Source organism: Falco biarmicus, chromosome 18 (assembly GCF_023638135.1).
Source record: "Falco biarmicus isolate bFalBia1 chromosome 18, bFalBia1.pri, whole genome shotgun sequence".
NCBI classification, from domain to species: Eukaryota; Metazoa; Chordata; class Aves; order Falconiformes; family Falconidae; genus Falco; species Falco biarmicus.
Window position 1 is genome coordinate 3,907,300 of NC_079305.1, and position 13,740 is coordinate 3,921,039.

General features: G+C 48.7%; 1 protein-coding gene across 6 annotated transcripts in view; it reads right to left on the reverse strand.

Moving 5' to 3' along the window:
* PPP3CC (protein phosphatase 3 catalytic subunit gamma) overlaps window positions 1-13,740 on the reverse strand; it is a 36,128-nt gene that overhangs the window by 2,085 nt on the left and 20,303 nt on the right. For 4 of the 6 annotated variants that reach the window (XM_056363049.1, XM_056363047.1, XM_056363050.1 and 1 more), the window contains exons 4-13: window positions 10,528-10,639; window positions 8,208-8,353; window positions 7,888-8,027; window positions 7,233-7,310; window positions 7,044-7,138; window positions 6,204-6,329; window positions 5,185-5,262; window positions 4,196-4,222; window positions 3,184-3,265; window positions 2,562-2,659 (exon numbers count right to left, since the gene is read on the reverse strand). In XM_056363049.1, the coding sequence (XP_056219024.1) occupies window positions 2,562-2,659; window positions 3,184-3,265; window positions 4,196-4,222; window positions 5,185-5,262; window positions 6,204-6,329; window positions 7,044-7,138; window positions 7,233-7,310; window positions 7,888-8,027; window positions 8,208-8,353; window positions 10,528-10,639 (982 nt within the window). The remainder of the gene's footprint in view (window positions 1-2,561; window positions 2,660-3,183; window positions 3,266-4,195; window positions 4,223-5,184; window positions 5,263-6,203; window positions 6,330-7,043; window positions 7,139-7,232; window positions 7,311-7,887; window positions 8,028-8,207; window positions 8,354-10,527; window positions 10,640-13,740) is intronic. The other 2 variants (XM_056363051.1, XM_056363048.1) reach the window with 1 other exon arrangement.

Sequence of the window (13,740 nt, forward strand, 5' to 3'; positions counted from 1 at the left end):
AAACAGCGGGCAAGAAGGGGAGGGGGGGGGGAGGGAAAGGTGACAGGAGCTTGAGAGGAAGGCTGAAAGGGGACTCCCTCGGGCTTCGCGTCTGCTGAGCGCTGACACGGGGAAGTCTCCTTTCCTCATGTTTCGCTGGACTCATCACACAGATCGATCCGATGGAAAGAAAGAGAGAAGCAGAGACGGCTTTCTGCTGCATGCACCGGAGGGCTCGGGCACGCAGGCACCCCACGGCAAGGACGGTGACAGTCTCAGACCGAGCCATGGGTCTCCACTCACACGTACGGCCCCTTTGGCTCCCAGTTCGGGGGTTCTAGGGTACCCTGGCCACCTCCAGAAGGTAAATTGTGTGGAATTCACCCCAGGCAAAGCCTCAACCACCAGAGTCAAGCAAGGGAAGTGACCCTGAGGGGTGTGATGACATTTTGGAGCAGGGGGGAACGGAGGGGCAGGCAGTTTGCTCTCTGGGCGAGGGCAGGTAGCAGCAGATACTAGGCTGCTCCACTCCCAATGCCTTGAATTCTAAGAAATAAAAATAAAAATATATAGGCTGAGGCTTCAAATCCAGTTTGGTTTCAGCTCCACCTCCTAAAAGCGTTACCAAGCAACAAGGCACCATAAAGCTGAGCAGCGTCCCCCTTCCTAAATCTGCTGCAGCAGCTGGCCAAGTTTTGGTAGTCCCTGCCTCAACATCTGGGAGGAGGCCCTTCCCTAGAACAGATCCCCTGCTTTCAGCCTCAAAATGCCTTCCCCCCCCCCCCGCTTTGGACACAATACAAAGGCCACGGAGGAGGAATGGAGTTGTGGCTGAACATCTTTGCTCCAGATTCGGTGACTTTCTTCAGCTGATTTTGCCAAGCCGTGCTGCCAAAGGTTGGCAGGAGGCTCAGGGAGGGAAGAGGCCCCGCCACCGCTACCTGCGGCCCTCTGTCTCCTCTTTCAGGGTGCAGGGGACCCCAAAAGGGGGGCAGCCCCTCTTCTCCCCGCCGAGCAGAGCGGCTCCCAGCACGGCTGCTGAGGGAGAGCCTGTATGTTCGCCAGGAGGCTGCTGTGAGCAGACGGCGTGGTGCGACGGGACGTGCAAAACGGGAAGGGGTGAGAGAAGGGGGCACGACAGGGAAAGGAGCGTGAGAAGGGCACGAAAAGCGGGGTGCGGCCGAGGGGAGCACGGGGTGCCAGGGGCAGGGGGGTGGGAAGCCTGCGGTCACGGGAGGAGGCGGCAGCAAAGGTCCGGCTTGTTTGTCCTGTCTCAGGGAGCCAAACAAATCTCGGCTTCTTTACTGGGGGGAGCTGGCTGGTAGCCCCTCGGGGGAAGCCCCTGGAGAGGGGAAGGTGCAGCACAGCCCGCTCCCCACGCCGTCAGCTAGAGGGGCAGAGCTGCGGCACCGTGAGCGAGCCGGCTGCTCGAGCCGAGCTGTACCAGCCACCTTCCCACTCAGGCTCTGTTCCCATGCCTGCAGCAGAACTGGGGTGACAGAAACCATTATGGTTGCTATAAAAAAAAAAAGGAAATAAATAAATAAAAAAAGTATTCCTACTCCTCTACGTGCAGAGAAACCCATGGGTTCGGGAGCGACACTGCACACGCTCCCCCCTGCAAGGAGCGGGCAGCAATATTTACACGTTTCTCACTTGTGAACTATTTAATCAAGGCAAGGCAACCCCAGAACATGCCCTCTTCTGAGCCTGCAGGAAATTACCCAGCGCTGATAGGAAGGGGAAAGCAGGCTGGTGAGATGCCAGCATTCAAAGGCTGGCGTCAGGAAAGGATTAAAACACTAGATTACAGGATTCCCTCTGGGGACACATGTTACTATGATAACTCATTCCCTGACCATCAGCCAATCTCCCTGCCCTGCAAGTTTCAAGCACACAGATCGCTAGCTCAGCCCTGCTCTCAGCACACTAATAAGACGGACCAGTTGGCTGCTGAGGGAGGGAGCAAAGTATCTGCCAGCAAGCACAGAAAAGAAACCTCCAAACCCAGATCAAAACCAGGGGGCCGAGAGAAGTCTTAATATGAAACATACAGGCCTGGAAGAATGTCCCTCCTTCACCCAAACCTGCGTGTCCCTCCTTCACCCAAACCTAAGCTTCCTGTTTGGGATTCACAGGGTCAGAATTGGAAGGGTTTTGTTTAACGAAGAACAAGCAAGCAGGCGTGTTTACCGTTATGCTAGCACACAGCAGCAGGTAGGTGAAGCAGAGGATGCTCATCATGCAGAGTTACAGGGAAATAAACGATAAAAAGCATTGCAGAAACATACAATAAAGCAATACACATGCTTTAGGCAAGGGTGCTGTTTGTTGTCTTTCTTTTTTTTTTTTCCTCGTGTTCCCCTCCTCGAGGCTATACGGGGACATCTTGGAAGGCTCTCCACATCCCCACCTACATTTCTGCTTTCTCCTATTTCTGAATCCTTCCTCCCTGCGAGCCTGAACCATCTCTCGGGTCCCCCTGGCACCCTGAAGTACGCCTGTGGGGACCGACTGAATGGTTTTCGGGGGAGCTGAGGACCAGGTATAGAAGAGCAGAGGACAGGACCATCCATACTCACCGGTCTGTAAGGTCTGCCTCCCCCCTGAGAGCACCCCCAGGGGCAGTGTACCTGTGGGAGTCAGGCCCTTGAGAGTCAGCACGCTCTCGCTCTCCTCCCTGCAAAGAAGAGGCAACACAATTAGTTACCGAGAGATTAACGCAATGGTCATTTAGGTCCACGCCGGACTGTTAGCGGCATGAACACCGGCCGCCTGCCCTGTGCTGACCGCAGGCAGCACGCAGCCGACCTGCCGGGCGCCGAGCACAGCCCTGCCTCCTAAACACAGGAGCTCTGCTTACTCAGCCACGACGCATCAGAGCCGCGGCACCAGCAAATGCATCCCGAAAGGGCTCAATATACCTCAGCAGCAGCACTTCTGCTGGCAAAGGGGCCAGGGCTCGAGATGAAGGTTTCTGAAGACGGCCAAGCACACAGAAAGCACCACCTCGAGCCTCTGGAGCAAGTTTTGTAAGACTCCTGTTCCCCAGCGGGACTCTGCCTGCCTGGTGCACCCTGGCCACCGCCTCTTTACCTAGCGAGGACGTATCAAGCTGTAGCCCTATATACAGCACCAAATTTACCTTCATCAGCCAGACCCCAAATGAAACTCAAGACCCCAAACCGTACGCTGCTTCCTTACCGAAGAACGGAGAAGACACGTGCCATCTTCCCAATGGCTCTAATCTTATTCCTGATGATCTCTTTACGGACTGTTGTCCCACCTTAGGGAGAGAAAAAAAACCACAAACGCCAGCATGTTTAAGGTTTCCTGCTTTCCAGGCACAAGTAATGTCAATATGAAGCACCTGCCTGACTCCAGGAAAAGAAATCATGATTTACAGATTCACAGCTACACTCTTGAGAGAAACAGTGCTGAGAGGATGGCGGTCAGGATGGCAAGTGAGAAGGGCAACACCAACGAGATGACACACGGGCTTAAAGGTCTAAAGAGAGTAGAACCACCAAAAGAAACGGATCGGGTAGGTCTTGTTCGAAGCTCACCAGGTTTGATCACACTACACAGGATGTAACACAAATGACTCAGCCATGTAGACACAGTTTTGCAAGGCAGAACACTGACGAATCTGACTGCTGATGAACACTGCAGAACACCGGGCTGTGCTCGCCGCGGGGAGGAGTGTCACGCAAGCATCAGCTTTGGCATCCAACACGCACAGTGAACGGCTGGCCGGAGCCTTGCAACTCTGCTTTGACCCCACACAAACACAAAGTGAGATACGTGAACTCCCCTTCCGCTATACAGACCGAACGTGAGAGAAAAAAGCATGGAGGGTAACTGAAAACAAACAAAAATCAAAATCAAAGAGGTAACAAATACATCTCCTCTCAGCTGAGATTCCTCACATGGCCCAACTACACATTAGGACAGTACAAGCCAAACCGGAGGTCTAACATGCACCGATGGCTCAGCCATGCACTAAGTGGCTGCATTCAAAAGTCAGATAGAAACGTGACCCCGTTTCTCAAGTTCCTGGAGGAACGCAGAAGGGTTAAAAAACACATGGCGCTTATGTTAAAACTGAAAGGGGATGAAGAGACTGCCCAACTAGTCAGCTATTCAAATCCACTCCAAGGAAATCTGGTGGCACAGGCAGTGAAAATTAAGCTTGTAGCAAATTCTAGCTGGGTACCTTTCTGATAGCTTGAAATGTAGTGATCTTCAGGGAGAGGAGACACCAAGAAACAAGTAGATGAAGACAGAGATAGAAGAAACAAATTTAATTTTCATGGGAGGGAGAAAGAAAAAAAAAAAAAAAAAAAAACCAACCAAAAACGAAATGCAATGGGAGAAGCGGGTTAAAGTCTCAACCTGTTGACCGAAGCAGCGGCACCTTGTTGTGCCGCAACGGTGACTGACTGTCCTCCACCCTACGCTGATCTGCGCAGGCAGGCAGCCCCCCCGGACCCCCCCACGCATGCTCAGAGCCCCACTTCTCGCTGCATGCCCCACGGCTGCCCCCGAGCTGCCTCTAGGTCACACCGGCTCGCTCTCAGGCGATTCCCCCCCCCCCCCCCCCGTATAGAAACTGCAGATCAGCTCAGCAATTCTTTCGTCCCTTTTGTGCATAGCTTAAAACCAGGGCCAAAAAAACGCATTCTGCTTTTTCTTTTTTTTTTTTTTTTTTTTTTTTTTGGGGGGGGGGGGGAGATGTGTGACATGAGAAGCCACCTTACAGAGGAGTTCACTGCAACAGATGAGAAGAACTGGGTAGGCATTTTGGTGCAGAAAAATTCTGAACTGGGGGGGGGGGGGGGGCGGAAAATAACCATTTGGGAAGCAGTCTCTGTAAGGAGCAGGAAACCATTCTCCAGAGTAGCTGGCAAGAAGCGTCTGTCGCAGTGAATGTAATTTAATTTCTCTGTGACTGAATAGCAAAGGGGGAGAAAAAAAAAAAAGAAAAAAAAAAAAAGGAAAAGAAAACCCAAAAAAGCAACCATGTTTCCTACCCACAACTGCACAAGGGTTGGCCAAAAAGGAACTGGAGACCCCGGGCTGGGCATCCAGCTATAAATCAAGTGCTGATCACTCTGGAGCTAGCATCACACACCTTCCCCACCTTCACCACCACCCCCCTCCCCCCCAACTGTTACCAGCTCGGTCGTAACAGCTTTTTTTTACCTTCCAATGTCTCATCACCATCTGAAATCAACTCATCATCGGAGCATATGTTGAGGATGTTAACGAGCATTTCTGTGACTGTAAGAAGTACAGACAGGAAGATTAGAGAGGCCTGGTGCACACACTTGGCAGGCAGAGGTATTTGGAGGACGAGCTGGACAAGCAAACGATTTCAAGGTCATTTATACTCTGGAAGTGGAAGCCCAAAGACAATTTTAGCTGCATACTGCTGGTACCTCACAGCAGTACCCAGAGCAGACGACATATTTTACACCTTCTGCCAAGGAGGTGGATGCAGTCCAAGCACATCACAGATGAAACAGACGTGGGGAGTGGGGTGCCAACATTCAGGCAGAACAGCCTGAGCTTGCTGAAGGTCCCACCTCCCCACCCTGACCCACACCAGAGGCCACCTGGCTCCGAGAACGTCAAATCCGGGGAGAAATTCAACCTTTGGTTCCTCAAAGTCAAAAAACCCCTTTGGCACTTCAGACCTTGATGCCACACTCCGAACATACAACACTGGGGTGGAATTTCAACTCACCAGGAGATGTAAAAAACCTTTTGCTGAAAAGTTGTGTCAAAGCCTTGGCCATATTTTAAGCTGCCTCGCCTCCTTCAGAAGGAAGTAAGACTTTAAACTGCTTTTGGGTGGGCCACAAGCCAACAGGAGAATTTAATTCCTCTGTCGCAAACCCAGAGCAAGAGAAATGTCTCCAGATTCTGAGGTGGGGCTACACCACCCATGATCAGCTCCATCAGCAATGCAGAAGCAGCAAGAAAGGATCGTTTTATGGGTAACAGCTTTCTAAAAGAAGTATCCACAATTGTTTTCAAAAAAACTTTACCCAGTAATACGAATACGCAGATCTCCTTGAACCTGAACTGCTTTTACCTGGTGTTAATGAGTTACAACACTCTCCCAACACATTTAATAGCCTGTGGGACAGGTTTCTAACACACAAGGTACTGTGACCAGCCACTGGGCAACCCGTAACAGAAATCCAAATATCTCTTACCCTTCTCCCCTACAAAAGGCAAAGACCATGTGAAGACATCCATGAAGTTTGGAAGCCAGTACGGATGAGGGGAACAGTTGAACTGCCTGATGTTCATGACATTGTTTTCATATTTCAGTACAGCAGCTAGGAAAGAAAAAGAGAAGATGACACGTCCATAGGTGCTATCAATTTCTGGGAGTTGTACCCGCGCTAATGAGGCCTCGTCACCAACAAGGGGTTGCACTCATGCAGAATCAAACTATGAGCTCTCCAAAAATGAGAAGGCTTAAGCAGTATTTTTTCAGTTTACCCATTACGTTGTTTCACTAAAGCTTGTTAACAGTGAAGGTCAATTGAACAAAGCCGTTAAAATTTATCCAAATCAGAAGCGATGAACACAGAGCCGAGACCCAAAGTGAGGGGTAAAAAAAAAAAAAAAAAAAAAAAATATCCCCCACAGCCGAGGAAAGTTCCCCATCATACTCCTATGGTTTTAGGGGCACGGGGAAATTAAAAGCTTGCCTATACTTGCAGCTTTTTTTTTTTTTTAACAGCAGCATTCATCAATAGTGCTCAGCTGTCACGTGGCTGGAAATGAAGGCATTATTCTAGGCTTTATAACTTGACAGCTAATTGCCAGAGTAATACATTAAGTCTCCCAAGTCAGAGAACCCAGCCTCTCCCAGTTCCCCAGCTGCCATCAGTTTAGCACACAAAGCTCTTTTTCATTTCATGCGTGAGAATGCAGCTCGAGGAGAGGGCAGAGTGGGCAAGGGAAGATGGAGAGGGATTTCCTAAGCACATGAAGACAGCGCTGACATCCAAACAGCAGCAGAGCCCTGGCCTTGCCAGCCTTACCCTTGTTGTTATAGACATCTAGGTAATTTGGTGCAGAGAAGATCGTGATTAATGAAGGAAAGCCTGTTGTCTGGCTCTTCCTGTACATTCGGTACCTGAAAAACAGGTCAAGTGTTCAACACACCCGTCTTGCTAAGGAGAGCAGGAACACAGACGGAGCCTGCTCAGCTGCCAGGCTGCAGCACTTACCCAGCGTCCTGGGCTTCGTGAGCTCGGATTACAGATAACAAACTATTGTTCTGCAAAAATTCACAAACTGCAGGATAACTGGAAAACAAAAAGCAAGCGTACATCAGGACAGAGCAAAGGAGAACAGACAGCACGCACGGTCTTGGTTTCAGGAACCAGCCACTTGCAGCACCCATTTGGTTTGTGTCCAGCATCCCCAAACAAGGCCAGTATATATTACATCATTCCAAAATTAATTGCAAAGCATTCTGTTAAACAGACCTCTGGTGCCAAATCTTCCCTACCAGCCGGGCTACAAGTGGTCTGTTAGCACAAATGCTTCTCTTTGAGACAGGAAAAGATTATTTCCTAGAGCTTCTGGTACTGTCCAATGCCTGAAAACCACTCAAAAGGCACCCTGCCAGCTAAAAGAAGCATCTCTGCTGTCTGATACCACAATTTCATAAAGCAACGTATCCAAAGAGAGCTCAACATTACAGGACAAGAAAAAACAAACAAGCTTTTGTGCATTAGAGCCAAGTGAAGACTTGTTTTTCAGAGCCAGGGACACTGTAAAGTCCCACAGAGCGCAACGTGAAGAATCTCCCCCCACACCTTAGCGCAAGGGGAGACAAGAAGCTCTGCTCCATCACAGCCCCCTGAAACACCACTATACCTGTAGAAATAGGAGCAGCCTCGAACAGTGTTGTGGGCGAAATGCTCCAGTGTTTTTTCATTGCCGTAATCCTCTGATGGATCGGACCAGAGCAGGTCACACATTGGACCAAAGGCTGGAGGTTCCTTAAACCTGTCTAACTGAAAAAGGTACAGAAAATCAGGACAACGCTGGTGAAAGCTGCAGCAGCGTACGCACACCTACGGTGTGGACACGCGGAGCACAGGAGCCTCACCCTGGAACCCCGTGCAGGCATCAAGCAAGCCATTAACGACATGATTAATTGTAAGCTACGTGAAAAGACCACGGAGATTACTTACTTTCCTAATGTCGTCTAGACACGTGATTTCTGGAGACAGTCCTCCATGAACACACAGGAATTGCTGGTTTAAGAGGGCAGCAAGAGGAAGACAGTCAAATGTATCCATGCACGCATCATACACTCGCTCCGAATACTTGATTCGACCTGGAAAGATGGGGGCAGGGGGAGGAAAAGAGGGAAGAACTGAATTAATTTACTCATTTACACAACAAAGACTGCTCAGGATGTTAAGAGGAGCTTTTTTAGTATTATTCTTTTTTTTTTTTTTTTTTTTTTTGTTTTTTTTTTAAACGGGGAGTCATGCATCCAAACCTACTTGGTGTAAGAAGCATTAAGCAAAGCTTTGATCAGCCAAAGTGCTGATAGGGAAGTTCAAGGCACCCAGCTCCTAAGCTGTTATGGAAACTCTACATCCATGGCCCACCAATTTCAACTTTGCACCATTACGACTGGAAATGCTGACTTAAGACGATGCTTGTGGGACGGGAAGACAAAAAGGCTTCACAGTAATCTGGACATGGCCAAGAATATTAATCTCCCTTCAAGCTATTTTCTAGAACACCTGCAGTAAGATTAACATAGCAAAGAGGCTAGGTGCTTGCCACTGCAATAGAGAACCTGCAATAGGAATAAAGCCAGCCCATCACTCTCCTGCGTTCATACCGCACCTCTGGACTCCAGAGAGTCTTACCAGCCTCAGCTGCTAGGCACATTATACACTAGGAAATGCAGCAGCTGTTTAATTTGGCACAGCAATATTGCACAATCATTTAAGATAGGAACTGCCTTTTCAGCTGGACGCTGAGTGCTTTGACTCAGAATTTGACCGAGATGCCTGCAGCGAAATGAATCTTCACACAGGACCTTCTCAGGGCTACCAGTGATCGCAATCTCCGCTGGATGCCCCATCTTAACAGAGGCGAGGAGGATGTTTCAATACGTTAAACAGAGATACCGTGGCCTTTCCAAAAGCAGCTTAGCTTTTACAGCAAGCCTCCAAGTATGCTCAGAAATATTCCTCAACGCTTCCCGTTAGAACAGAGAGCAGGAGCAGAGACCACCGCATGCCAAGCACGTCTGCTTGCATCCGCAGCCCCTTCGCAGGGCAGCGATATGTTAATGTAGCCATTAATGTAACGTATGTAATGTAACGCAGCCTTCCAGAAAGCTGCATTACTGCTATAAAACCTGCCTCTGCCTAAAGCAAAAAAAAAAAAAAAAAAAAAAAAAAAGCACATGGATGGAAAGTTTACCTTTCCTCCAACTTTGTTTCAGAGATACTAACAGGTTTTTTTCAGCTGCAGGCTACGATACGGGAAGTGGAAAGGCAGTATCTTCTGTTTTCCAGAGGGGAAAAAACCCATCACCTCTGGCTCTCAGGTTCAGACTGAGCCCAGCTCAACAGGAGCTCTTCTACCACCACCTGATGACTACAGTATCCAGCAGAGCACTGGCTGGTGTTTTCCAACTCAATTCTGAGTAAACAGATGTCATTATGCCAGGTACCTATCAGCCTTACCCCGGTCCAACAGCATCCAGAGCTGAAGGACTACAGGTTGGACTTGTGTCTTGCCTGTAACTATTTCTTGAGGTCGGGTCCCTGAGCAACTATCCCCTAACAGAGCGCTGCATGCTGCTGATGGATACCTTTTTTATTGCTCCGAGGAGTGACCGTCACCCTCTGGGGAGAGCGGTCATTCCCCGACCTTTCACCATCCTTGGTTTAAAAATATGGAAACGCTGCACAAAAACATCTTTAACTCAACAAAAAAAAAAAAAAAAAAAAAAAAAAGAAATTATCTTAAAGGTAATGATTCTCCCTAGTGCAAACGCTGAGGAACAAATCCTTTATTTGTTTCCAATTGTAATCACTGATCCCAGCTGCACAATCTGGAGCTGAAAGTCATTTGGCAGTAATTATATGTTGCTGGGTCTGAAAGTCAGGGAGGGGTGGGTGCGTGCAACGGGCTCATCAGCGAGACAGGGAAGATGCATTTGCGTTTCTTCCATCCATGCTCACCCTTCCTAACCAGAGGGCCACATCTACATGCGCTCAGTACTTCACAGGACTTATATATCTGGGGTTTTTTGGTGGTATTTTTTGGTTTTGTGGTTTTTGGGGTGTTTTTCTTTTTTTTTTTTTTTAGCAGGAGCTGAAATAGATGAGCTACATACAAAGGAAAAAAAAAAAAAAGACAGTAGGTTTTTACAGCTCCGGAGCTAACCAGTATCACTCCTAGCAGGCACAAAAATTAAGACCCACACCTGGCCACAACACGTTAATATATTTAAATCCTTCTTATGCTGCTGATACTTACATTCCTGCTTAAAGGTGAAGTATTCTGTGAGGTGCCTGCACTCATGGTTCCCTCGAAGGAGGAACAATGTTTTGGGATGATTTATCTTTAAACTCCATAAATACAGCACGCACTGCAAGAAAGGAAGGAGGAGATGGCATGTAATAAAAACCTTTTATAGGGCACTAATCATCTGTAGACTTCACTAAGTGTTTCTGGAAGACACCCAACAAGCTGAATTCAAAGTGGAACCCTGATAGAAACCCAGCTCCATAATCGGCAGTAGATCTTATCTTGGCCAAGTGGGGGAAAGCCACACCGAGCATTTCTCTATATTAGGCCTGAGTTGGAGAAGTGACAAATGAGATCGCATTCAACTGAAACCGGCTCTGGGCTGGGTGGGGGCAGCTTTTCCTTCCAGCAGAAACCGAAGCAAAAAAGCACCCATTTTCAGAGCAGCAAAGCAAAACCAGCTGCACGGCGAGATGTGCGCTCCAGATGTCCCGCTGCAATCAAAACCAGAGACCGGCAAGTACAACAGACAACCATCTTGCTAGCCATTTTATCAAGTACATTAAACATCAGAAAAAATTAAACTTGATCTTCCCCACTGACTTCCCCCGCCCCGTTTTTCTGCTTACGCTACAGTCATGTGAAGTTCAAGTTCAAAACAGGAAAAGCCCAGCCAAAAAAATAAGCTTAGTAAAGCCTTCTGGCTTTGAAGAGGGCTTTCCACATCCCCTATCTGAGCAGCAACACCTGTAAGAAGATCATCTTTGAGGAGGCGCAGAGCAAAGTCAAACTGAAACAATCATTTCTGCCCAAGTCCCAGAAATATTTCACGGTGTCTTTCCAAAAAAACCCTACGTGAAGAAGGGAAGGGCTGGAAAGCAAGCGTGCTTACCCTTCTGCGCTATAGGTTGTCAAGCTGACAGCTAAATCGGCTGGTATCTAGTTTGGGGAAATGTTATCACATTTCCCCTGTTGATTTTGAGTGCTGGAAGGACAACCCATAATGACAGCAAGCTCGAAGATCTGGATTAAAGTCTCTAATAAGAGCTTACCCTTTAGGCTGACATGCTACAGAAACAGCACACCCTTTGAGAACGTGAGCCATGAAGTCTGTCAGCAGTTTTGCACTTAAAACTTTGCTGATCTGGTGCACAGATTTCTGGGAACCAGCTGCTGTGGCATGGAAACAACTTCCAGAACCAAAATAAACCAGTTTCAAGTTAGTTTCCAGTACAGACACCTTAGATACCACAGTATTTAAGCACTGAACCTGCAAGGTAAGCTCTGCATTAGTCATTCCAGCTGCATGCAGGGAGATCCCTAAAACCCCAAGGAGCTGTAAAGCACCCGTCTGCATCTAATTAAGAACCTGACCCCACAGAGAAAAGACTTGATTGCAAATTCCGAGTTCTAAAACTGAACAGAATCAGGGCCAGTGGTAGGTAATTCAAGGTTAGGGCTAGCAAAAAGATCGTTTTATTGCCTCTGTTAACAGGATGAATGCTCCCAACCAAACGATTTATAATTTATTCTGTGATTTAAAGCTTTAACCTCCTGTGTTCACAACCTAAATGTCACTCTTCTGGGCTAGCGTGAGAACTGAAAAGTGAAAGCCACTCTAAATGAACCGAATGACTTGCTAAGGACTGGAGAAAGCAACCAGCCCTGGCAAAGCAAGGAAGCAGAGATGCACACCAGTAACGAGGAGGATCTTGGATGTGTAGAAGGCCAGCGACTTGCAAGAGGAGATATTTAAAAACACATTCGAAGTCTTTGAAAAGTGAAAGGCAAGTGAACGGAGTTCATTCCACACCACAATTCTTCCTGGGCACGCGGCCTCTGGAATCGCTGCAGTTCCCTGTGGCTTGCGGCTATTTCACAAGGGCAGGGGGGCTGCCAGGTACGAGTGGGGTAACGGCGAGTAACGGGCGTTCAGCAGCCCTCGCCAGCTCCGGAGGGGCTGGAACGAGGAGCAAGGGAGGTTTCTACACTCGCATGCCTCAGATGCTTCCTGGCGTTCTGTGCAGATCCCTTTCCCAGACTTCCAAGGCACTGTGCCCAGGAATTGATTACCGCGTGTTTACAATAGCCTAGCAGCAACTTCAAGACCATTACGGCTTACTAGGCTTAAATAATCTACTTCTCTCCTTATTCTGCCTATCAGCGTGAAGCCCAAAGCCAAGCACTGAGGCCTGCGCCCCCATTTGATCCCCCCCCTTTCACTCACAAGGGGAAAGCTCAGCAGTCACAGCAGAACTGCAAGAGGAATCGCTAACTGCAACCCCAACGCAAGCGCAGGAGGGGCTGCTGCCGAACCCGCCGCACCGTAACCTCTCGGACCTTTGACAAAACGCAGCATTTACGAGAAAAAGTTTTAACACCGAGCCTGCCAGCTCTTCCTGGAGCGGGCACGGAAGGGGCAGCGCAACAGAATTCCTGCATCCCGGTGCTGCCTTTGGCCCGTGAACCTACACCTCGCAACACCGACTGGGTCTCTTTAACAGCATTCTGGATAAAAGAGTGCATTCAACCCTGGCGAGCTTACCATACATACAAATCTGTAATGAGGCAGCAATCGCGTCCCATTTTAATTGGATTTGAAAAACTAGCCTGGAAAAGGTGCATGCCATCACCACACCATTTTTACTGATAAATCTAGTCTTTCCATAGATCCTGTTTTCGGTCGTAATAACTGTTTCACTTTATCATTTAACCAAACAATTCTATTCGTGTTCTGGCTTCACGGACCAGGATGGCCTCTCGTTGACTAACACAGGCAGACCTCTCTTGCGCAAGGGCTTGGAGATGTTAACTCAGAAGCTTAAAGCACTTTGAAGGAAGCATCTTTCCCCGTGCAGACTGACAAGAAAACCCTTCACCAGGATGCCACCTCACCAGCAGCCCCAGACGGAGGTGTTCAGCCTGATTTCCGTGCTGCCTGTCAGCCCTTTCACTGCCACGTCCCAGCCCGTGGCCAGTTCGTCTCGCTGTCGCAGCGGGCTTTGTGGCACGGACTGAAAGCAAAGGCGTCGCAGCATCCTCTTCCACTCGACATCAGCCCTCTCAGCTTTCACACGGTTGCTTCCCTCCCTTCTCCCCCCCGCCCCCCCCCCCACTCTTTTCTTTAAAAAAACCAAAACCAAAAACCAACACAAAACCAACCAAACCACGCTTCATGGCCTCATTATACTTACTGGGAACGAATGTTTTTAAATGAGAATT